Genomic DNA, 26130 nt, shown 5'->3' on the forward strand with positions numbered 1-26130 from the left:
TTTAGATACGATTATGATCATAGTATTTTGTAATTATCTGTGATTTGGGGAAAAAAAAGTACTTTTCGGATGCCAGCACATATTTTTCTCATGTCAGTCAGTCATGTGCAAGGTTCAACGTGGTCTAAATAACTCAACTGGCTAGTTTGGCTGTCTGTAAAGAGAAGGGCAGGCTGTACGTTGATCCTGCTGTTCTGTTTGGATAGAGTAAAAATGTATTTCTCCATCCACTCTACATAATTTCTCCCGATCAGTTTCTCGCCCACTGCAAATTGGAGGACATACACACCCCTCCGCACACGGCTCATAATCTGCATCTTTTTTTGCATTGAGAATGTGTAGGGAGTAATTTTGCCAACATATATTTAGGCATATTAAAAAACTTCCGTTTTTTCCAATCACGAATATCATTCGATCTGATTATCAACTGTCATTTTACAGATCTGATTGAGTGTATGGTCATGTTGGCACACCTATAGTGTCAATACTGATAATATCGAAGGGAGCACTGCTCTCGGATTAGCTTTCTCCATTAGAATCTTAGTTTAAAATGATCTCACAATACTGACGACGGATCATCTCCTATTACCACTGCAACTTTTGAGGCGGCTTATTTGAATGCATACTCAATATAAATTCACTAAAATCACAGATTTGGCACATAATCATGAAATATATTGAGAAATTACAGACATTAGCCTACAAGGAGCTAAAAAGAACTCAATATGATTGAAATACTATTTATATTTTAACGAAGTCATTTCGGTTTTCATTTGAAGCATATTGAAGACATTGGCAACTTTGTATTTGTAGTCAACTTTGTCCTGAAGTTATCAGGGGTCAGAGAGATGGATAAACTATGTGATTCTTTGTTTAGCTGAGATCTTGTGTAAGGGCAAAGGGGGAAAAAATATCTAAGGACACACTTAGCTGTCCTACGAGTGGTCTGAGGCAGGCGTTAAGATTACAAACATTTTCAAGTACAAATAACGATGGTTTTAGCAAACAGCTCAGATATTTAACGATGCTTCTAAGAAGGTTCTAATAATGAACTTAGCCTTAATATGATTTTTGGGAAACCGGGCCCAGGACACTTGTGTGTTGTAGAATGTTGAAAATAGTGACGTCTCTTGATGTTCACACGAAGAAAGCAAACAGTGGAGTTCAAAATTATTGACACCCTTGATAAAGATGCGCAAAAACTACTGTATAAAATCATTATAATACTGAGCTATATTGTATACTAAAAAATATATATATTCATACTAATATTTGTCTCAGATAAAGATTGTTTAGCAAGTAATACTTTTTTTTCATCAAAAAAGGTAGGTGTCAAAATTATTGACACTCCTGCATTCAATACCTCACCTTGCAAGGTTAACAGCACTGAGCTTTATTCTAAAATGTTTTATGAGTTGGAGAACACATTAGGAGGGATCTTAGATCATAGTTCTAATCTAAGTGCAGTGTTTACCACTAGTGCAGGCTGTGGCTATACAGCCGGTTACACACTCATTTTGAGCAGGTTACTTTTTCTAATTAAAATAACTGCATTATATATATATATATATATATATATATATTTTTTTTTTTTTTTTTTTACAATTCAGAGGTTTGTAAAAAAAACTTTTCTGCAGTTATAGTGCAGCATAAATGCAGTATGCTGAAAACAAAACACTTTTCTCCCCCTGCAGTAATATTGCAGTGTAACTGCAGTTGGAGTGCAGTATAGCTGCAGTACACAAGTTATTCTGCATTTACTGCATCCAAAATACTACAGTCAACTGCAGTTACTGCACTTTTACTGCAGTTTTTTGTACGTGGAACGATATTAAATCAATGAACTGGGCTACTTTTTTTACAGTAAGTTAGGGGGGAAAGTATTCAGAGCCATTTCCCGCTAGAATGAACGATATGCATCTTCTAGCAATCTATTGACAGGAAAGGCGACTGTCAGTCACAAAGTGAGTGATAACTGGGAAACATTCCACTGTCTGCCATCTGTCCTGTCTCCTGGTACCTGGGTGTGTCTGTTGTGTACGCTGTGGTTGCAGTTATATTTATTTACATGGAGGAAGAGAACATGACTCGTCCAAGCGAGTCAATTTGCACGCCCTATATAATATGGTAACGATGAGTAGAAATTCACTTAGCCTTTTGTTTTCAGGCACATTCATTTATTTGATGTTGCGCCTCTCATATGCAGGCACAAAGTGCTGGGGCATAGGCTTACTGTGATTTTATTAACGAAAAGCAAGCTTGACTAGTTTAGAGGAAGGAAGGAAGGAAAAAGAGGACGGCTCCACACTACTCTCACCTGTGTACAGTGCATTCGGAAAGTATTGAGACCCCACTACTTTTTCCACTTTGTTACGTTACAGCATGAGGCTAAAAAGGTTTAAATAAAACATTTTCTTAAATCTACACACAATACCCCATGACGACAAAGCGAACACAGGTTTAGAAATGTGTGCAAATTAATAAAAAAAGATACATTTACATAAGTATTCAGACCCTTTGCTACGAGACTCGAAATTGAGCTCAGGTGCATCCTGTTTCCATTGATCATCCTTGAGATGTTTCTACAACTGAGTCCACCTGTGGTAAATTAAATTGGACATAATTTGGAAAGGCACAGACCTGTATAGATAAGGTCCCAGTTGACAGTGCATGTCAGAGCAAATAATAAGCCATGAGGTCGAAGGAATTGTCCGTAGAGCTCCGAGACAGGAATGTGTCGAGGCACAGATCTGAGGAAGGGTACCAAAACATTTCTGCATTGAAGATCCTTAAGATCACTGTGGCCTCCATCATTCTTAAACAGAAGAAGTTTGAAACCACCAAGACCCTTCCTAGAGCTGGCCGCCCGGCCAAACTGAGCAATGGGGGGGGAGAAGGGCCTTTGTCAGGGAGGTGACCAAGAACCCGGTGGTCACTCTTGACTGAGCTCAAGAGTTCCTCTGCAGCGATGGGAGAACCTTCCAGAAGGACACCCATCTCTGCAGCACTCTACCAATCAGGTCTTTATGCTAGTTTCCAAACGGAAGCCACAAACTGAAGCCTGCTTGGGCTTTGCCAAAAGACAACTAGACTCTCAGACCATGAGAAACAAGATTCTCTGGTCTGATGAAACAATATTTGAACTCTTTGGCCTGAATGCCAAGCATCACATCTGGAGGAAATCTGGTACCACCCCTTAGGTGAAGCATGGTGGTGGCAGTAACTGGGGATGTTTTTCAGCAGCAGGGTGACTAGTCAGGATTGAGGGAAAGATGAACAGTGCAAAGTACAGAGAGGTACTTGATGAAAACTTGTTCCAGAACACTCAGGACCGCATACAGGGGCGAAGGTTCACCTTCCAACAGGACAACGACCCACACAGCAAAGACAACGCAGGAGTGGCTTCAGGACAAGCCTCAATGTCCTTGAGTGGCCCAGCCAGAGCCCGCACTTGAACCCAATCGAGCATCTCTGGAGAGACCTGACAAAAGCTGTGCAGTTACGCTCCCTATCAAACCTGACAGAGCTTGAGAGAATCTGCTGAGAAGTATGGAAGAAACTTGCCAAATACAGGTGTGCCAAGCTTGTAGCGTCATACCCCAAAATAATTGAGTCTGTAATCGCTGCCAAAAAGGTGCTTCAACAAAACACTGAGTAAAGGGTCTGATTACTTATGTAAAATGTGATAGTTTTGTATTTTTAATACATTTGCAAATATTACTAAAAACCTGTTTTTGCTTTGTCATTATGGGGTATTGTGTAGATTGATTAAACATTTTTTTAATCAATTTTAGAGTAAGGCTGTAACGTAAATGTGGAAAAAGGGGTCTGAATATTTTATGAATGCACTGTACATCATGAATCGCCCTTAAGTTTGTAAAAAAATTGATTCAAGTTTTAGGGCATATCAACCAGTCCTAATTACTTGTAAAAAAAAACAATAATACATTTAAAAAGGAGCACTGGAAACTGCACACGCACCAAAAACCCTGTTGTTTTTTTGACAAGTGCCAATAAATCACTCTTCGAGATATACACTGTGGAAATGACCATAACTCAAAAACCACATGGAAACAGTAGATATTTTTACATTACAGGTCAGAGGACAACCTGCAGAACAGTCTGCTACATTTCGGTATGTTGCATTTTGATACAGGGGTCACCAAAACAGAGAGACAAATGCAACACTTTTGTCTTACACTCATACCGATTATCACATCGAAATCAATTGATTTAGCGTCCTGTTAAAACGAACACAGCTCAAAAACCACACAATCTGGGAATAACGTGTACATCCCTGGTTAGAGGACAATTTGTAGGAGTCAGCTAGTTAAAATTGTTTCATTTTGATTCAAGTGGATCGCCAACGCAGAAGTTTAACACAACACTTTTTTTGGTTAATCACTTCAATCGATATCACACTGAAATTTGATTGGTCACATACACATGGGTAGGAGATGTTATTGCAAGTGTAGCGAATTGCTTGTACTTATAGTTCTGACTGTGCAGTAATATCTAACAATTACACAACTACCTAATACACACAATTATAAGTAAAAGGGATGGAATAAGAATATGTACTAGGAGGTCGACCGATTAATTAGGGCTGATTTCAAATCATAACAATCGGTAATTGGCATTTTTGGACACAGATTATGGCCGAATACATTGCACTCCACAAGGAGTGGCAGGCCGACTACCTGTTACACGAGTCCAGCAAAGAGCCAAGGTAAGTTGCTAGCTAACATTAAACTTCTTATAAAAATAACAAAAAATCTTAACATAATCACTAGTTAAAACATGGTTGATGATATTACTAGTTTAACTAGCTTGTCCTGTGTTGCATATAATCGATGCAGTGCCTATTAATTTATCATGGAATCACAGTCTACTTCGCCAAACAAGTGATGATTTAACAAGTGCATTCATGACAAAAAAGCACTGTCGTTGCACTAATGTACCTAACCATAAACATCAATGCCCTTCAATACACAAGTATATATTTTTAAACTTGCAAATTTAGTTAATATTGCCTGCTAACATGAATTTATTTTAACTAGGGAAATTGTGTCACTACTCTATGTGCAAGCAGAGTCAGGGTATATGCAGCAGTTTGGACTGCCTGGCTCGTTGCGAACTGTGTGAAGACCATTTCTTCCTAACAAAGACCGTAATTAATTTGCCAGAATTGTACATAATTATGACATAACATTGAAGGTTGTGCAATGTAATAGCAGTATTTAGACTTAGGGATGCCACCCGTTAGATAAAATACGGAACGGTTCCGTATTTCAATGAAAGAATATACGTTTTGTTTTCGAAATGATAGTTTCCGGATTTGACCATATTAATGACCAAAGGCTCGTATTTGATAGAGGGTTTGCCAGCATCTCTTCACTGTGCTTCAAGCATTGCGCTGTTTATGACTTCAAGCCTATAAACTCCCGAGATTAGGCTGGTAATACTATAGTGCCTATAAGAACATCCAATAGTCAAAGGTATATGAAATACAAATGGTAGAGAGAAATAGTCCTATAATTCCCATAACTATAACCTAAAACTTCTTACCTGGGAATATTGAAGACTCATGTTAAAAGGAACCACCAGCTTTCATATGTTCTCATGTTCTGTGCAAGGAACGTAAACGTTAGCTTTCTTACATGGCAAATATGTACTTTTACTTTCTTCTCCAACACTGTGTTTTGGCATTATTTAAACCAAATTTAACATGTCTCATTATATATTTGAGGCTAAATTGATTTATTGATGTATTATATTAAGTTAAAATACGTGTCCATTCAGTATTGTTGTAATTGTCATAATTACAAATAAATTATTTATTTATTAAATGGGCCGACTAATTGGTATCGGCTTCTTTTGGTCCTCCAATCATCGGTATCGGCGTTTAAAAAATCATAATCGGTCGACCTCTAATCCTGAGGCTGCATTTACTGTAGCTGGGGACTTTAGCAAAGCTAATTTGAGAACAAGGCTACCTAAATTCTATCAGCATATCGATTGCAGTACACAAGTGAGTAACACACTCGACCATTGCTACTCTAACTTCCGCAATGCATACAAGGTCCTCTCCCGCCCTCCTTTTGGGTAAATCTGACCATGACACCATCTTGATGCTCCCTCCCATAGGCAGGAACGAAAACAAGAAGCGCCCAATCGGATTCCACACTTAAATTGCTTTAATCACGTGGACTGGGATATATTCCGGGTAGCCTCCGAGAACAACATTGACGTATACGCTGACTCAGTGAGCGAGTTTATGAAGGACGTGTATAGGAGACGTTGTACCCACTGACTATTAAAACCTTCCCTAACCAGAAACCATGGATTGATGGCAGCATTAAAGCAAAACTGAAAGCACGTCCAACCGCATTTAAGCATGGAAAGGCAACTGGGAATATGGCTGAATATAAACAATGTAGTTATTCCCTCCACAAGACAATCAAAGAAGCAAAGTGTCAGTATAGAGACAAACTGGAGTCGTAATTCCATGGCTCCAACACGAGACGTTTGTGGCAGGGTCTACAGACAATCACAGTTTACAAAAACAAAACCAGCGCCGTCGCGAACATCGACGTCTTACTACCAGAAAAATTTAACAACTTCTTTGCTCGCTTTGAGGACAATACAGTACCCTTCTACACCTGCATTGCTTGCCGTTTGGGGTTTTAGGCTGGGTTTCTGTACAGCACTTTGAGATATCAGCTGATGTACGAAGGGCTATATAAATACATTTGATTTGATTCATTGACGCGACCCGCTCTCCTCCTCCATGGCTGACGTGAGTAAAACATTTAAACGTGTTAATCCTCGCAAGGCTGCCTGCCCAGACGGCATCTCTTGCTGAGTCCTCAGAGCATGCACAGACCAGCTGGCTGGTGTGTTTACGGACATATTCAATCAATACCTATCCCAGTCTGCTGTCCACACATTCTTCAAGAAGGCCACCATTTCTCCTGTTCCCAAGAAAGCCAAGGTATCTCAACTAAAAACTATTGCCCCATAGCACTCACTTCTGTCATCATGAAGTGTTTTGAGAGACTAATCAAGGATCATATCACCGCCACACTACCAGTCACCCTAGACCCACTTCAATTTGCTTACCACCCCAATAGATCCACACTGCCCTAACCCATCTGGACAAGAGGAATACCTTTGTAAGAATGCTGTTCATTGACTACAGCTCAGCATTTAACACCATAGTACCCTCCAAACTCATCATTAAGTTTGAGTCCCTGGGTCTTGACTAGAGGTCGACCGATTATGATTTTTCAACGCCGATTATTGGAGGACCAAAAAAAAAACGTATTTTAACTTAATATAATTTAAATAATGCAAAGACAAAGTGTTGGAAAGTGCAATATGTGCTATGTAAGAACGCTAACGTTTCAGTTCCTTGCTCAGAACATGAGAACATATGAAAGCTGGTGGTTCCTTTTAACATGAGTCTTCAATATTCCAAGGTAAGAAGTTTTAGGCTGTAGTTATTAGAGGACTATTTCCCTCTATACCATTTGTATTTCATTAACCTTTGACTATTGGATGTTCTTATAGGCACTTTAGTATTGCCAGTGTAACAGTATAGCTTCCGTCCCTCTCCTTGCTCCTCCCTGGGCTCGAACCAGCAACACAACGACAACAGCCACCACATCGAAGCGTTACCCATGCAGAGCAAGGGAAACAACCACCCCAAGGCTCAGAGCGAGTGAAGTTTGAAACGCTATTAGCGCGTGCTAACTAGCCAGCCATTTCACTTCAGTCACACCAGCCTCATCTCGGGAGTTGATAGGTTTGAAGTCATAAACAGTGCAATGCTTGATGCACAACGAAGAACTGCTGGCAAAATGCACAAAAGTACTGTTTGAATGAATATTTACAAGCCTGCTTCTGCCTACCACCACTCAGTCAGATACTTGTATGCTCAGTCAGATGATATGCAACACAGGACACGCTAGATAATATCTAGTAATATCATCAACCATGTGTAGTTAACTAGTGATTATGATTGATAGTTTTTTATAAGATAAGTTTAATGCTAGCTGGCAACTTACCTTGGCATACTGCATTTGCGTAACAGGCAGTCTCCTTGTGGAGTGCAACGAGAGAGAGGCAGGTCGTTATTGCGTTGAACTAGTTAACTGTAAGGTTGCAAGATTGGATCCCCCGAGCTGACAAGGTGAAAATCTGTCTTTCTGCCCCTGAACAAGGCAGTTAACCCACCGTTCCTAGGCGTCATTGTAAATAAGAATGTGTTCTCATGGACTTCAGGAAACAGCAAAGGGAGCACCCCCCTATCCACATCGACGGGACAGCAGTGGAGAAGGTGGAAGGTTTTAACTTCCTCGGTGTACATAGCACAGACTGTGTGGTGAAGAAGGTGCAACAGAGCCTCTTCAACCTCAGAAGGCTGAAAGAATGTGGCTTGTCACCAATAACCCTTAACTTTTACAGGTACACAATCGAGAGCATCCTGTCAAGTTGTATCATCGCCTGGTACGGCAACTGCACCGCCCACAACCGCAGGGCTCTCCAGAGGGTGGTGCAGTCTGCACAAAGCATCACCGGGGGCTAACTACCTGCCCTCCAGGACACCTACAACACCCAAAGTCACAGGAAGGCAAAAAATATCATCAAGGACAAGCCACTGCCTGTTCACCCCTTTACCATCCAGGAGGTGAGGTCAGTACAGGTGCATCAAAACTGGGACAGAGGGATAGAAGCTGTTTTTCAATCTCAAGGCCATCAGACTGTTAAACAGCCATCCCTAATGTAACAGGGATTGCTTGCCACTTTATTGTTAAGCCAATGGGTTTTTGGTTTGACTTTGTCTTGCCTTCACCTACTCAACATGGCATCTTATTGGCTGGTTTGGAGAATATTTGTTGTGCATTTTGTTGTAAAGAATTCCCGCCAGTACTAGCTAGCAACTTACTGTGTCTGGTGGGGGGGTTCATATATTTTGTACAGTGCGTGAGTGCAGAGTTGGATGGTGAGACGTGCATTGCATGACGTGCAATTTTGTGCCGTTCCTAACAGAATAAATCTACATGACTGGTGCTACATATTGGAGTTCCGAGTCGATGACTGATTGTACACAACGCAAGAAGAGTACTGTTACACTAGCACAGAGGCAGCCGTCTACCTACAGACTTGATATCATTGGCCACTATAAAAAGGAACACTTGTCACTTTAATAATGCCACTTTAAGAATGTTTACATATCTTGCATTACTTATCTCATATGTATATACTGTATAGTGTATCCTATTATATACTATCTATTGCATCTTAGCTGCTCGGTCACTCCTCATCCATATATTGTATATATTCTTATCCCATTCCTTTACCCAGATTGTGTATTAGGTGTTGTGGAATTTGTTAGGTATTAGGTTGTTATGGAATTGTTATATACTAACTGTTAGATACTGCTGACCTGTCGGATCTAGAGGCATAAGCATTTCGCTACACTTGCAATAACATCTGCTAACCAATCAATTTTGATTTTATGTCTATGAGACCGGTCTGGTGCAGAAGCATGAATGTTTCACTTCCCTACTTGTAACTCCTGAATGGTCCGAATTGTCCAATTCTGACCACTTCTTCCATGTGTAAACATGTATGGAAAGGGATGCGGTCAAAAAGTGATTGAATTCAAGTGGATTTACCCTAACATTACTGTTACCTGACACGCTGGTAACAGTTAGCCTACGTTAAAACAACATCCGATGTGCACCGGGGGGAGCTGAAAGTCCATACGGGTAACGTTAACCGCTAGTTAGTTAGCTAGCTATCCGATAACATTAGCGCCAATATAGCACATTCCATATAGATACAATGTTACAAAAGTATGGCACGCATCAGATATCAAACTAACTTTCTTGACAAAGATGGTATTCGATTTAGCTTTTTGGTAGTTAGCACAATGGCCTACTCTCAATAGTACAGTGGCAACCAGGGGGGTACTGCAACATAACCGCAAATAAGCTAACACTAGCTAGTTAACGTTAGCTAGCACAATCTAAAAAGTCAGGCGACATTGACATTTGTGTACGTACCAAGTGCCGAGAATGATGGTTCCCGTCCTGACATGGCAACACCCACAGCATCGCGTTGTGTAGAACCTGTGTCGATTCGGTTTAAAATGGTGCATGTCTTCCTCAAGAGTAGGGATAAACATCGCTGAAAAAGCTGGGCGACTAAGAAAGCCTCCACCATCAACAACCGACACTGATATGAAACGCCCACTTATGTGACAGGCGTGTTGAAAGAAAACACAAACGATTAGCTGTTTTGATTGACAACAGTTTTTGGCCATTGTGGAGCTAGGATGATGAACGTCAACCAATCAGCTGCCTCACCACACTGACATATCCGCAAAACTGTCCCTATGGCGCAATCAGGGGTTGATGATGGGGAAATTCCTTTCCTACATTTCTATCGTTAGTTTCGCTTCTCTTACATCAGTTTCCCTTCTCTAAAAGCATGCTCTCCAAAAAAAAAAATGTTATTCAGAACTTTCTTTCAATTGTTCTACCCTTATACTAAATATGGGCCTGCATCTTTCACTTCTGCTTTATGGGGCTTATGCAGTGCTTGATTTGGGCAGGAGTTCACCGGAGCTGAGTATGGGCAACTCAAATGTTTTACTGCTTGAGCTCCTGTTTCTCTTATAGCATATTAGCTCAAATGTATTGTGGAGCTCCTGCACCCAAATGTAAACAGTACCGGCACCCAAAATGAGTATCGGCACTTATTTCAATCCAAGTAAAGCACTGGGTTTGTTTACGAGTTACAAATAAAGATAATCTGTTAACATGAATAGAATACATATCTCAAGTGAATGCATGCTGTATTCAGGTCAATGCCTCAGCAATGCAGAAGTCTTTTGGAGTGTTTTTTTGTTGTGGTTTTAATACCCCGGCTAATGTTGGAATGATGGATACAAAACAGCAAATAACTATGTGTAGACCAAAGACCATGTATGGAATTAGGGTATTATTACGTGTGACAAATTCAACTGAGATTCAGTCAAAGTACTCATCCTTTGAGCTCTAGATGGCAGGAGAGTACTAGTGATATAGTAGGTTTGACTTACTCTGAAGTTAGACGTGGCAATGTGCTGCTCTGGCCTCCCCAATGGTGGCCCCCCAATGGTGGAACAAACTCCCTCACGACGCCAGGACAGCGGAGTCAATCACCACCTTCCGGAGACACCTGAAACCCCACCTCTTTAAGGAATACCTAGGATAGGATAAAGTAATCCTTCTCACCCCCCCTTAAAAGATTTAGATGCACTATTGTAAAGTGGCTGTTCCACTGGATGTCATAAGGTGAATGCACCAATTTGTAAGTCGCTCTGGATAAGAGCGAAGGTGGTGATTGACTCCGCTGTCCTGGCATCGTGAGGGAGTTTGTTCCACCATTGGGGGGCCACCATTGGGGAGCCAGAGCAGCGAACAGTTTTGACTGGGCTGAGCGGGAACTGTACTTCCTCAGTGGTAGGGAGGCGAGCAGGCCAGAGGTGGATGAACGCAGTGCCCTTATTTGGGTGTAGGGCCTGATCAGAGCCTGGAGGTACTGAGGTGCCGTTCCCCTCACAGCTCCGTAGGCAAGCACCATGGTCTTGTAGCGGATGCGAGCTTCAACTGGAAGCCAGTGGAGAGAACGGAGGAGCGGGGTGACGTGAGAGAACTTGGGAAGGTTGAATACTAGACGGGCTGCGGCGTTCTGGATGAGTTGTAGAGGTTTAATGGCACAGGCAGGGAGCCCAGCCAACAGCGAGTTGCAGTAATCCAGACGGGAGATGACAAGTGCCTGGATTAGGACCTGTGCCGCTTCCTGTGTGAGGCAGGGTCGTACTCTGCGGATGTTGTAGAGCATGAACCTACAGGAACGGGCCACCGCCTTGATGTTAGTTGAGAACGACAGGGTGTTGTCCAGGATCACGCCAAGGTTCTTAGCGCTCTGGGAGGAGGACACAATGGAGTTGTCAACCGTGATGGCGAGATCATGGAACGGGCAGTCCTTCCCCGGGAGGAAGAGCAGCTCCGTCTTGCCGAAGTTCAGCTTGAGGTGGTGATCCGTCATCCACACTGATATGTCTGCCAGACATGCAGAGATGCGATTCGCCACCTGGTCATCAGAAGGGGGAAAGGAGAAGATTAATTGTGTGTCGTCTGCATAGCAATGATAGGAGAGACCATGTGAGGTTATGACAGAGCCAAGTGACTTGGTGTATAGCGAGAATAGGAGAGGGCCTAGAACAGAGCCCTGGGGGACACCAGTGGTGAGAGCGCATGGTGAGGAGACAGATTCTCGCCACGCCACCTGGTAGGAGCGACCTGTCAGGTAGGACGCGATCCAAGCGTGGGCCACGCCGGAGATGCCCAACTCGGAGAGGGTGGAGAGGAGGATCTGATGGTTCACAGTATCGAAGGCAGCCGATAGGTCTAGAAGGATGAGAGCAGAGGAGAGAGAGTTAGCTTTAGCGGTGCGCCTCCGTGATACAGAGAAGAGCAGTCTCAGTTGAATGACTAGTCTTGAAACCTGACTGATTTGGATCAAGAAGGTCATTCTGAGAGAGATAGCGGGAGAGCTGACCAAGGACGGCACGTTCAAGAGTTGAGAGAAAAGAAAGAAGGGATACTGGTCTGTAGTTGTTGACATCGGAGGGATCGAGTGTAGGTTTTTTCAGAAGGGGTGCAACTCTCGCTCTCTTGAAGACGGAAGGGACGTAGCCAGCGGTCAGGGATAAGTTGATGAGCGAGGTGAGGTAAGGGAGAAGGTCTCCGGAAATAACATAATAAATCAAATTTGTTTATGAAGCCCTTCTTACTTCAGCTGATGTCAAAGTGCTGTACAGAAACCCAGACTAAAACACCAAACAGCAAGCAATGCAGGTGAAGTATGTAATATACATAATCTAATCTTCAGAAATGTAGTAATACAGTTCTCCATGACCTCAGTGATTCAACACCGTGTATTGACATTGATCAGAGTCAGAGGGATATTGTTTTTGGCTCTGCTTCATAAGTTGTCTCACGGTTGCAACACAAGCAGTGTATTGTGTGAGGGATGTCACTGTTCATTTCCACTCATTAAGCAATAATAATAATGAGTGATGGTACATAAGACATCAAATTATTACAAGGTACACTTTAGACTCACTACATTAATTACATGCAACACAGTTGTATGTACAGTGTCCATTTCATCAAGGTGTGTGTAACATCCCAAATTAACACATTTTACAGATCATAATAAAAATATGGATTTTTTTGTTGTTAAAATTACATATAAAGTACATTGTGGTTACAAAAGAGCGAAAGTCTGTCAAAAAGTTCTAATAAATAGAAACATTTCTGTTAGGAAACTACACATGACAAAACTAAATCAAAATATATAGCATTTTCACACCAATAACAATCACTACATGTATTGTATTTTTTGGAGACAAAAAGCATGCTAGCCCTTTCACTTCATCGTGTATCTAAGCTACATACAGACACACACACCTGGATTGAGTTTCTGGAGAAATAGACACCCAATAATCATTACATTTGTTTTGATTAATCTTGTTATATTGATTTTATTATTTTACATTAAATTGTGTGTGTTCATGTTCACAGGGCTCCCTTGATCTCAGTGGTGACCAACCCTTTATAAATTAAAAGTATCTTCATTTACTGTAAGTGGATATCTGCAGGTTTGAATCATTTTTTATTTTACCAGTTAGGCTAGTTGAGAACAAGTTCTCATTTACAACTGCGACCTGGCCAAGATAAAGCAAAGCAGTACGACACATACACAGAGTTACACAGGGAACAAACAAACATACAGTCAATAACACAATAGAAAAAAATGTATATGTAGTGTGTGCAAATGAGGTAAGATAAGGAAGTTAAGGCAATAAATAGGCTATAGTGGCAATTTAAACACTGGAGTGATAGATGTGCAGAAGATGAATGGCAAGTAGAGATACTGGGGTGCAAAGGAGAAAGAAAAAAAACAGTATGGGGATGAGGTAGTTGGATGGGCTATGTACAGGTGCAGTGATCTGTGAGCTGCTCTGACAGCTGATGCTTAAAGTTAGTGAGGGAGATATGAGTCTCCAGCTTCAGTGATTTTTGCAATTCGTTCCAGTCATTGGCAGCAGAGAACTGGAAGGAAAGGCGGCCAAAGTAGGAATTGGCTTTGGGGGTGACCAGTGAAATATACCTGCTAGAGAGCGTCCTATGGGGTTGCTGCTAATGTGACCAGTGAGCTGAGATAAGGCGGAGCTTTACCTAGCAAAGACTTATAGATGACCTGGCGCCAGTGGGTTTGCCGACAAATATGAAGCGAGGGCCAGCCAACGAGAGCATACAGGTCGCAGTGGTGGGTAGTATATGGGGCTTTGGTGACAAAGCGGATGGCACTGTGATAGACTGCATCCAATTTGCTGAGTAGAGTGTCAGGGGCTATTTTGTAAATGACACCGCCGAAGTCAAGGATTGGTAGGATAGTCAGTTTTACGAGGGTATGTTTGGCAGCATGAGTGAAGGATGCTTTGTTGCGAACAGGAAGCCGATTCTAGATTTAATTTTGTATTGGAGTTGCTTAATATGAGTCTGGAAGGAGAGTTTACAGTGTAACCAGACACCTAGTTATTTGTAGTTGTCCACATTTTCTAAGTCAGAACCGTCCAGTGTAGTGATGCTGGACAGGCGGGCAGGGGCGGGCAGCCATCAGTTGAAGAGCATGCATTTCGTTTTACTTGCATTTAAGATCAGTTGGAGGCCACGGAAGGAGAGTTGTATGACACTGAAGCGCATCTGGAGGTTAGTTAACACAGTGTCCAAAGAAGGGCCAGAAGTATACAGAAAGGTGTCGTCTGCGTAGAGGTGGATCAGAGAATCACCAGCAGCAAGAACGACATCATTAATGTATACATTCTTCTTTATATAATAATAAATGCCATTTAGTAGACGCTTTTATTCAAAGCGACTTACAGTCATGCATGCATAAGGAAGTTACGCAATAAACTCCTTTGTCTTAGGTTATAGATCATGAGTGTTAATTAACAGAGCGGCAGCCAATACCAATCTCCCCACCACTCCAGCAATAATAGCTGCAAAGAGGAATAATCTAATAAGGTTGGACTAAAAGTACCACAGAGCAAACAGAGGCTGGTGGGAGGAGCTATAGGAGGACGGACTCATTGTAATGGCTGGAATAGAATAAATGGAATGATATAAAACACAAACATATGGAAACCACGTTTGACTCCGTTCCACGGATTCCATTTCAGCCATTACAATGAGCCCATCCTCTTAGAGCTGCTCCCACCAGCCTCCTCTAAGTGCATCTGTTAGTAAATATGGAGGAAGTAATATACTGAATAATATATAGTAAATAAGTCAGACGTTACCTGCAAGAGTTTTTTTGTTTGCTAGATGAACCTCGCTCTTTGCCACGTTGCCAATGGCGGATCCTATCAGGAATCAAGGTAAGACCCAGATGCAGACACGTCAAATTGACAATGGTTTAATATTCCAACAGGGGCAGGCAATAGACAGGTTAAGGCAGGCAGGGGTCAACAATCCAGAGGTGGGTCAAAGGTACAGGTCGGCAGGCAAGCTCAGGGGCAGGCAGCGTGGTCAGGCAGGCGGGCTCAGAGTCAGGACAGGCAAGGGTCAAAACCAAGAGGGTGAGAAAAAGGAGATGCTGGGAAAAGCAGGTGCTGAGAACAAAAATGCTGGTTGACTTGACGAACTGGCAATGGACAAACAGAGAACACAGCTTTAAATACACAGGGGATAATGAGGAAGATGGGCGACACCTGGAGGGGGGTGGAGACAATCACAAGGACAGGTGAAACAGATCAGGGCGTGACAGATCCAGAATCATCTCCTATCTTAGGCCTTATGTCAAAGGTCAGGTCGGAGTCACACTAAAGACTAAAAAGAGAGGATACTCACACTCCACAATTTTTTTCTTGAGAACATATTTAGCTCATAGTAAATCCCCAAAAAACTGTTATTTTATTATGGTGTTGTCTCTCCTTATAATTGGAACACTTTTATCCTCTTTGTCGATGTCATTGAACAAGGAGTCATCTTGACTCATTGTCAATGTAAATGTTGAGATTGTGGTTAACCTCACTGTGCCATGGTCATTTAAACTGCTGCTGCCTTTGGACACTGAAAGGAGTGGAAGCATGTTTGGTCAGAGATGTTTGGTACTGAGAAATGTAAAAAAAAACTCAGACACAGACAGACGCACATACACACCCAGACATAAAATGAACAGGATTACCTTCCGCCCACTCTCCAGAGCCTGAGCCAGGCCCAGAGCCTAAGCCAGAGCCAGAAACATCTAGATGATTTCCAGATCCATACAAGACTTCTCGAGGTATATAATACTGCTTACAGGACATACAGACACAAGGACAACTTCAGTGTAGAAATGACCCAAGAAGTCATTAGGCCATTGCCCATACAAGCCAATAACTGTCTGCACCTCTGTACTAATACCTATCTATCTATAGAAACAGAAATTGTAACCGATTGAAACAGAAACAGAAAATAACAGAGTATTTCTAAAATGTTAATGGTAGTTTAGTGATTTAGTGAATTAATTATAGTATTTACAGGGTTAACCTTCATGTAACCCTTTTAGCTACGTCATACTTGAGTAGCTTTAAGGACTACAAAAGAAAAGACTAGAACAACATTATTCTCAACATTATTCTGTGAGTCAACCAGTGAATCATGTGGTCCAAAGTCAAGTGCTACGCCAGCAGTATCATCACCACACCAGCAACACAGGCCATTTCCTCCCTTCACAACATGGCTGATACATAATGACTCAAGATGAGGCACTGCCGGCAAGCTGTCATTGTCCTACAAAAAAAACCTGGGGGACAATAGCATTGGCTGGATTCTACAAAGTGTGTGAGTGTCAATACACTTACAGACTAACCCAGTAAGAGATAACAAACCGAACACTGGATATTTTGTCTGCCATAAGGAAATGGTTGGTAGAAGTGTGATTCACAACAGAAATGCTCATGAGGTGTCGGACAGAATCCAGTGAGGGGCTAGAGCCTAGAATTTATGACCTCAACAACAAAGACCTCAACAACAATATAAGACCTCATCCATTTTCCAAGTTGGCATAGCAGTCAGACGTCCTTTGTTCTCGTCTTGTCGTGTCCCGTGTATATATAAATAAACATATTTTCTTCGCTTTTCATATATTTTTTTTTTAAAAACTCAACTTCAAAACACTCTCCTGCAACCCGCCTCACCAATTAAAAAAAAAAGTACCTCAAATCTGAAATCCACAACAGAAGCTAGCCAGACGTTAGCCAGAAGTTAGCTGGCTAACGTTAGTATTCAGCTAACCACGGTTGGCGGTCATCAGCTATCCTTTAGCTTGAAAAGCTATCGCCAGGTTTGTACAACGCGACTCAGACCAGAGCATACCAGATCTATTTTCTCTCCATATCCCTGGATTTCTACCGCAAGCTCTGGACATTTACACCTGGATCTTGCAGCTAGCTAGTGACTATTGGCTAACGTCGGTCCCGGACCCGGAGCAAACATCAATTATTCCGGAGCTAGCCAGCTGAAGAGTTCCATCAGCCACTCCTGGGCTACAATCACCTATCCGGACCCGTTTTACTCCCGATGCGGAGCCCCCACCGGGCCTTCACGACTGGACTACCGACGTTATCTGCCCACGGGAGTTATCCAACTGGCCCCTTCGTCGCGACGTAACCTGAACGCCCAATTGCAGCCCGCTAATCGTTAGCTGTCTTATCAGCTGCTATCTGAATAGGTCTGTCAGACAAATTTCTTGGGCCAATATAACTATATCTATTTTGCCAATTGGATTGGTCCCCTCTACCACACAGAACCCCACTAATCTACCGACAGAAACGCACGAGGTGGCTAGAGCATGGCGCTTGTAACGCCAGGGTAGTGGGTTCGATCCCCGGGACCACCCATACGTAGAATGTATGCACACATGACTGTAAGTCGCTTTGGATAAAAGCGTCTGCTAAATGGCATATATTATTATTATATTATTATTAAAAACAGACCTCCATCCTCTGCCAGCTTGCTACCCATGGCCCGGCTAGCTGTCTGAATCGCCTGACCCCAACCAACCTCCCTACTCACTGGACCCTTATGATCACTCGGTGAAGCATGCCTCTCCTTAATGTCAATATGCCTTGTCCATTGCTGTTCTGGTTAGTGTTTATTGGCTTATTTCACTGTAGAGCCTCTAGCCCTGCTCATTATACCTTATCCAAACTTTCAGTTCCACCACCCACACATGCGATGACATCACCTGGTTTCAATGATGTTTCTAGAGACAATATCTCTCTCCTCATCACTCAATGCCTAGGTTTACCTCCACTGTATTCACATCCTATCATACCTTTGTCTGTAAATTATACTTTGAAGCTGTTTTATCGCCCCCAGAAACCTGCTCCTTTTACTCTCTGTTCCGGACGTCCTAGACAACCAATTGTCATATATTTTAGTCGTACCCTTATCCTACTCCTCCTCTGTTCCTCTGGTGATGTAGAGGTGAATCCAGGCCCTGCAGTGCCTAGCTCCACTCCTATTCCCCAGGCACTCTCTTTTGATGACTTCTGTAACCGTAATGGCATTGGTTTCATGCATGTTAACATTAGAAGCCTCCTCTCTAAGTTTGTTTTATTCACTGCTTTAGCACACTCTGCCAACCTCATAGATATCATCCTAACCAACTTGCCCTCTAAATACACCTCTGCTGTTTTCAACCAAGATCTCAGCGATCACTGCCTCATTGCCTGCATCCGTAATGGGTCAGTGGTCAAACGACCTCCACTCATCACTGTCAAACGCTCCCTGAAACACTTCAGCGAGCAGGTCTTTCTAATCAACCTGGCCCGGGTATCCTGGAAGGATCTTGACCTCATCCCGTCAGTAGAGGATGCCTGTTTTTTTTTAAATGCCTTTCTCACCATCTTAAATAAGCATGCCCCATTCAAGAAATTTAGAACCAGGAACAGATATAGCCCTTGGTTCTCTTTAGACCCGACTGCCCTTAACCAAAACAAAAACATCCTGTGGCGTTCTGCATTAGCATCGAACAGCCCCCGTGATATGCAACATTTCAGGGAAGTTAGAAACCAATATACACAGGCAGTTAGAAAAGCCAAGGCTAGCTTTTTAAAGCAGAAATTTGCTTCCTGCAACACAAACTAAAAATGTTCTGGGACACTGTAAAATCCATGGAGAATAAGAGCACCTCCTCCCAGTTGCCCACTGCACTGAGGAAGGAGTCTCTGTCACCACAGATAAATCCACTATAATTGAGAATTTCAATAAGCATTTTTCTACGGCTGGCCATGCTTTCCACCTGGCTACCCCTACCCCGGTCAACAGCACTGCACCCCCCACAACTCGCCCAAGCCTTCCCCATTTCTCCTTCTCCCAAATCCAGTCAGCTGATGTTCTGAAAGAGCTGTAAAATCTGGACCCCAACAAATCAGCCGGGCTAGACAATCTGGACCCTTTCTTTCCAAAATGATCTGCCGAAATTGTTGCAAACCCTATTACTAGTCTGTTCAACCTCTCTTTCGTGTCATCTGAGATTCCCAAAGATTGGAAAGCAGCTGTGGTCATCCCCCTCTTCAAAGGGGGAGACACTCTTGACCCAAACTGCTACAGACCTATATCTATCCTACTCTGCCTTTCTAAGGTCTTCGAAAGCCAAGTCAACAAACAGATTACCGACCATTTCGTGTCCCACCGCACCTTCTCCGCTATGCAATCTGGTTTCAGAGCTGGTCACGGTTGCACCTCAGCCACGCTCAAGGTCCTAAACGATATCTTAACCTCCATCGATAAGAAACAATACTGTGCAGCCTTATTCATTGACCTGGCCAAGGCTTTCGACTCTGTCAATCACCACATCCTCATCGGCAGACTCGATAGCCTTGGTTTCTCAAATGGTTGTGGTCTGTGCCTGGTTCACCAACTACTTCCCTGAGAGAGTTCAGTGTGTCAAATCGGAGGGCCTGTTGTCCGGGCCTCTGGCAGTCTCTATGGGGGTGCCACAGGGTTCAATTCTTGGGCCGACTCTCTTCTCTGTATACATCAATGATGTCGCTCTTGCTGCTGGTGAGTCTCTGATCCACCTCTACGCAGACGACACCTTTCTTGTATACTTCTGGCCCTTCTTTGGACACTGTGTTAACGACCCTCCAGGTGAGCTTCAATGCCATACAACTCTCCTTCCGTGGTCTCCAACTGCTCTTAAATACAAGTAAAACTAAATGCATGCTCTTCAACCCATCGCTGCCTGCACCTGCCCGCCCGTCCAGCATCACTACTCTGGACGGTACTGACTTAGAATATGTGGACAACTACAAATACCTAGGTGCCTGGTTAGACTGTAAACTCTCCTTCCAGACTCACATCAAACATCTCCAATCCAAAGTTAAATCTAGAATTGGCTTCCTGTTTTGCAACAAAGCACCCTCACTCATGCTGCCAAACATACCCAGGTAAAACTGACCATCCTACCAATCCTCGACTTCGGCGATGTCATTTACAAAATAGCCTCCAATACCCTACTCAATAAATTGGATGCAGTCTATCACAGTGCCATCCGTTTTGTCACCAAAGCCCCATATACTACCCACCACTGCAACCTGTACGCTCTCGTTGGCTGGCCCTCGCTTCGTACTTGTCGCCAAACCCACTGGCTCCAGGTCATCTACAAGACCCTGCTAGGTAAAGTCCCCCCTTATCTCAGCTCGCTGGTCACCATAGCAGCACCCACCTGTAGCACGCGCTTCAGCAGGTATATCTCTCTGATCACCCCCAAAGCCAATTCCCCCTTTGGCCGCCTCTCCTTCCAGTTCTCTGCTGCCAATGACTGGAACGAACTACAAAAATCTCTGAAACTCCCTCACTAGCTTTAAGAACAAGCTGTCAGAGCAGCTCACAGATTACTCCACCTGTACATAGCCCATCTATAATTTAGCCCATCCAACTACCTCTTCCCCTACTGTATTCATTTATTTTGCTCCTTTGCACCCCATTATTTATATTTCTACTTTGCACATTCTTCTACTGCAAATCTACCATTCCAGTGTTTTACTTGCTATATTGTATTTACTTCGCCACCATGGCCTTTTTTTGCCTTTACCTCCCTTATCTCACCTCATTTGCTCACATTGTATATAGACTTATTTTTCTACTGTATTATTGACTGTATGTTTGTTTTACTCCATGTGTAACTCTGTGTCGTTGTATGTGTCAAACTGCTTTGCTTTATCTTGGCCAGGTCGCAATTGTAAATGAGAACTTGTTCTCAACTTGCCTACCTGGTTAATTAAATAAAGGTGAAATAAATAAAAATACAAATTTGTAAAATAAAATAATAGTTTAATTTCTCATTTGTTATGATATTCTTTCACTAATTCAAAGACATAGAATTAGGCCATAATATTATGTCAGTATCATGGTGATACTGATAAGAAATTATATATATATATATATTTTACTTTTCATGCCCTGTGAAATTAATAGGTCTGTGAAATTAATCCCTTCACAATAATGGTGAGTGATATGCACTTAGTTGTGTCCATGACAATGTCATTATCACACATGAACACTATCATCACACAAGAGTGCACATCTTTTTAAGATGCAACTGTAATCCTGCATATTGAGAAGAAAAATGACACTGATATGTACTTTTCAGAGCGGAATCTTATATTGTACTTTTTCACAAAAAATGTGAATGTGATTGAGCAGAGATAAGATTGTGGGCTCTATTTTAACAAGCTTAACGCAACAGGAAATCTTAGCGCTGGTGGTAGATTTCACAACTGGGTGCAGTAACTGGCGATGGAGCGAAAGGGCTGGGTTTAGTGGAATAAACAAGTTGTGGGTGTGTCGAGGCTTGACACCTCACTGGCCAATCAGAAAGTGCTCCATGGCTAAATATTGGGTTGCTTCAAGTTGTGTGTGTATTTGCGGTCTTTTATGCATTTTGTTGTCATCAACTCCAATTCAAATGTTAGTCCATTATAGCCTAGTTCATTAAATAGCCTGCCCCATATTTGCTAAATATGTTGAACATGTTTGTGGTCTACACTGTCTTAATTGCATTGCTTCAATATGGTAATATATTGTTAAACATAGGCTGTAGCATTCACACTGATATAGGGTCTATGCCAAATGTAGTCAATAAGTAGTCAATAAGCAAGATTAAATTCACTAGGCCAAAAACAAGGCCTAAAAAGATAGAGCATAATTCTAATCAAATTCTAACTTCAACATGGAAATATTAGTCTTCCCACATTCTGTTCGCATTTCGAAAAAAACACACAATGTATTCGCATGGCAAAAATGAAAACCCGAAGCAGAGCAAATACTTTGGTCCTTTAAAAACCTGCTGTATGTAAAATATTATGTGCTTTCACTTGAAAATAAATAAATATGACTGTGGATGACAACATAATGTTGTTTGTTTCCAACATTAAGTTTGTTTTCCTAAAGAAGTAAATCCACTTCGTATTTTGTTTCCTTCCTAAAATACTGGTAGCGTCCCAGCCCTACAAGCGTGTTCCTCCACTGGCAAAATCAATGCCATAACCACAATTGCATTACCGCTAAGACCAGCTTTACATGTGTCTTTAATATCACTAGTAGCGTTGCTTGACATTGGCACATTTATGCACATTTTTAAGGAAATATTTCCACCCTTCCCACCTCAGAGCAAGTGAGCTGATATAGAACAGGTAAATTACCAACAGCAGAGCACTGGCTTTTACAATTCGAAATTGCTAAAGAGCATGCGTTGACACTAGCACTGCGTTAACGCCAGCCGAAAATAGAGCCCTGCGTATATATATATTTTTTAAGGGTCAGATCAGCTTTAATATTGCGGATAGATAGTTGCTTCCATCAATGTAATTGCATCATTTCCAATCCCCCATATATTTTGGGGGTATATATATATATATATCCATATACATACATAAATACCCATATATATATATATATATATACAGTGCCTTGCGAAAGTATTCGGCCCCCTTGAACTTTGCGACCTTTTGCCACATTTCAGGCTTCAAACATAAAGATATAAAACTGTATTTTTTTGTGAAGAATCAACAACAAGTGGGACACAATCATGAAGTGGAATGACATTTATTGGATATTTCAAACTTTTTTAACAATCAAAAACTGAAAAATTGGGTGTGCAAAATTATTCAGCCCCTTTGCTTTCAGTGCAGCAAACTCTCTCCAGAAGTTCAGTGAGGATCTCTGAATGATCCAATGTTGACCTAAATGACTAATGATGATAAATACAATCCACCTGTGTGTAATCAAGTCTCCGTATAAATGCACCTACACTGTGATAGTCTCAGAGATCCGTTAAAAGCGCAGAGAGCATCATGAAGAACAAGGAACACACCAGGCAGGTCCGAGATACTGTTGTGAAGAAGTTTAAAGCCGGATTTGGATACAAAAAGATTTCCCAAGCTTTAAACATCCCAAGGAGCACTGTGCAAGCGATAATATTGAAATGGAAGGAGTATCAGACCACTGCAAATCTACCAAGACCTGGCCGTCCCTCTAAACTTTCAGCTCATACAAGGAGAAGACTGATCAGAGTGTTATGCAGGTGAGTGAGGACCCAAAAGCGACTTAACAGAAACAGAGTTTATTCAAGTCCAAACAGAAAATAACAAATCCTGAATCCTTAACAAGAAATGTCCAAATGGGGAATAACAGAAATCCTCTAGTCTGTAGAGGGGAATAACAGGATAAGCGGCCACAGACTGCAGGTCGCTTCGGGTAGGCGCAGGCCGTAGCTGACAGAGACACCTGCTCACACGCAGCATCTGATGAAGGCAAAAACACGACAGGACGGAACAAGAACACAGCACAGCAAACAAGGATCCGACAAGGACAGAAGCAGAAACAGAGAGAGAAATAGAGACTTAATCAGAGGGCAAAATAGGGGACAGGTGTGAAAGAGAAAACGAGGTCGTTAGGAGAATGAGGAACAGCTGGGAGCAGGAACGGAACGATAGAGAGAGAGAGGGATAGAGAGAGAGGGAAAGAAACCTAATAAGACCAGCAGGGGGAAACGAATAGAAGAGAAAGCACAGGGACAAGACATGACAATATATGACAAAACATGACACAGAGATGCAGCCAAGAGGCCCATTATCACTCTGGATGAACTGCAGAGATCTACAGCTGAGGTGGGAGACTCTGTCCATAGGACAACAATCAGTCGTATATTGCACAAATCTGGCCTTTATGGAAGAGTGGCAAGAATAAAGCCATTTCTTAAAGATATCCATAAAAAGTGTCGTTTAAAGTTTGCCACAAGCCACCTGGGAGACACACCAAACATGTGGAAGAAGGTGCTCTGGTCAGATGAAACCAAAATTGAACTTTTTGGCAACAATGCAAAACGTTATGTTTGGCGTAAAAGCAACACAGCTCCTCACCCTGAACACACCATCCCCACTGTCAAACATGGTGGTGGCAGCATCATGGTTTGGGCCTGCTTTTCTTCAGCAGGGACAGGGAAGATGGTTAAAATTGATGGGAAGATGGATGGAGCCAAATACAGGACCATTCTGGATGAAAACCTGATGGAGTCTGCAAAAGACCTGAGACTGGGACGGAGATTTGTCTTCCAACAAGACAATGATCCAAAACATAAAGCAAAATCTACAATGGAATGGTTCAAAAATAAACATATCCAGGTGTTAGAATGGCCAAGTCAAAGTCCAGACCTGAATCCAATCGAGAATCTGTGGAAAGAACTGAAAACTGCTGTTCACAAATGCTCTCCATCCAACCTCACTGAGCTCGAGCTGTTTTGCAAGGAGGAATGGGAAAAAAATTCAGTCTCCTGATGTGCAAAACTGATAGAGACATACCCCAAGCGACTTACAGCTGTAATCGCAGCAAAAGGTGGCGCTACAAAGTATTAACTTAAGGGGGCTGAATAATTCTGCACGCCCAATTTTTCAGTTTTTGATTTGTTAATAAAGTTTGAAATATCCAATAAATGTCGGTCCACTTCATGATTGTGTCCCACTTGTTTTTGATTCTTCACAAAAAAATACAGTTTTATATCTTTATGTTTGAAGCCTGAAATGTGGCAAAAGGTCGCAAAGTTCAAGGGGGCCGAATACTTTCGCAAGGCACTGTATATGTATACATAAGCATTCGTATATATACACATATCTACATACATAAACATACATATATATATATACATAAATAAACTTTAAAAAATATATACCTTTATTATTCGCCGCAAACCCTACCACCCCTCCCCCAAATGGTGTAAACTAATAAAAAATAACACTTAGGCTTCTACCTTCAGTTTATACATATTATACACATTTTACAGACAATCTATTTTATAATAGTTATATTTTGTTTGTTTTTAGTCTTTCTTCTGAACCTATATACTTTTTACAAACCCTGTATGTTTTACATTGGTTATCTTGTTGTTATTAAGTCCCACCTTTCAGCTCCATTCAACCCCTCCCATCTATCTCTCAACACCATCTATTTTGGATTTCTATTTGCCATATATTTTTCAATTGTGCTGTGATGCTTCACAAAAGTACTGAACCTTTCTATTCTCATAGCTTCCACAGATTGTAAATTAAAGATAAACATTTTTGTTAAATTATTATTATGTTATTGATTGATTGACTATGACTTTTCAAATCAACAAGTATTGCTATATGCAGCGTTAGTTCTAGGTAAATGTTCCAATTCTTCAGCCATTCCTGGACCTGTGACCAAAAATGAGCTACTTATGGACAGTACCAAAATAAATGATCTAATGACTCTACCTCCTCGCAGAATCTTCAGAATCTATCTATAAATAACATTCTATTGGTGCAAGAATTTTGTATAATTTACATTGAAAAATTTGAAGTTTTGACTCCGGCGTTGTTTTGCGTGTCAATTCATAAACCATGTGCCATGGAATCGGTACATCGAAAATCTCTTCCCAACTATTTTGCCATTTAAATGGCACAGCTGTCAATTTTTTGCTCCTTAAATGAAA

At 41.8% G+C, this 26130-nt stretch overlaps 1 protein-coding gene across 5 annotated transcripts in view; it reads right to left on the reverse strand.

Annotated features, from left to right (window-relative positions):
- The window catches only part of LOC123994838 (lysosomal-associated transmembrane protein 4A-like), a 34249-nt gene extending 18486 nt beyond the window's left edge, over positions 1–15763 (reverse strand). For 3 of the 5 annotated variants that reach the window (XM_046297871.1, XM_046297870.1, XM_046297868.1), the window contains exons 1-2: positions 10070–10265; positions 6125–6127 (exon numbers count right to left, since the gene is read on the reverse strand). In XM_046297871.1, the coding sequence (XP_046153827.1) occupies positions 6125–6127; positions 10070–10195 (129 nt within the window). In that variant the 5' untranslated portion in view covers positions 10196–10265. Of the gene's footprint in view, positions 1–6124; positions 6128–10069; positions 10266–15427 lie in introns of those variants that run through there. The other 2 variants (XM_046297869.1, XM_046297872.1) reach the window with 2 other exon arrangements.
- Between the last annotated feature and the right edge of the window lie 10367 nt (positions 15764–26130).

The sequence above is a fragment of the Oncorhynchus gorbuscha genome, linkage group LG14 (assembly GCF_021184085.1).
Source record: "Oncorhynchus gorbuscha isolate QuinsamMale2020 ecotype Even-year linkage group LG14, OgorEven_v1.0, whole genome shotgun sequence".
Lineage (NCBI taxonomy): Eukaryota > Metazoa > Chordata > Actinopteri > Salmoniformes > Salmonidae > Oncorhynchus > Oncorhynchus gorbuscha.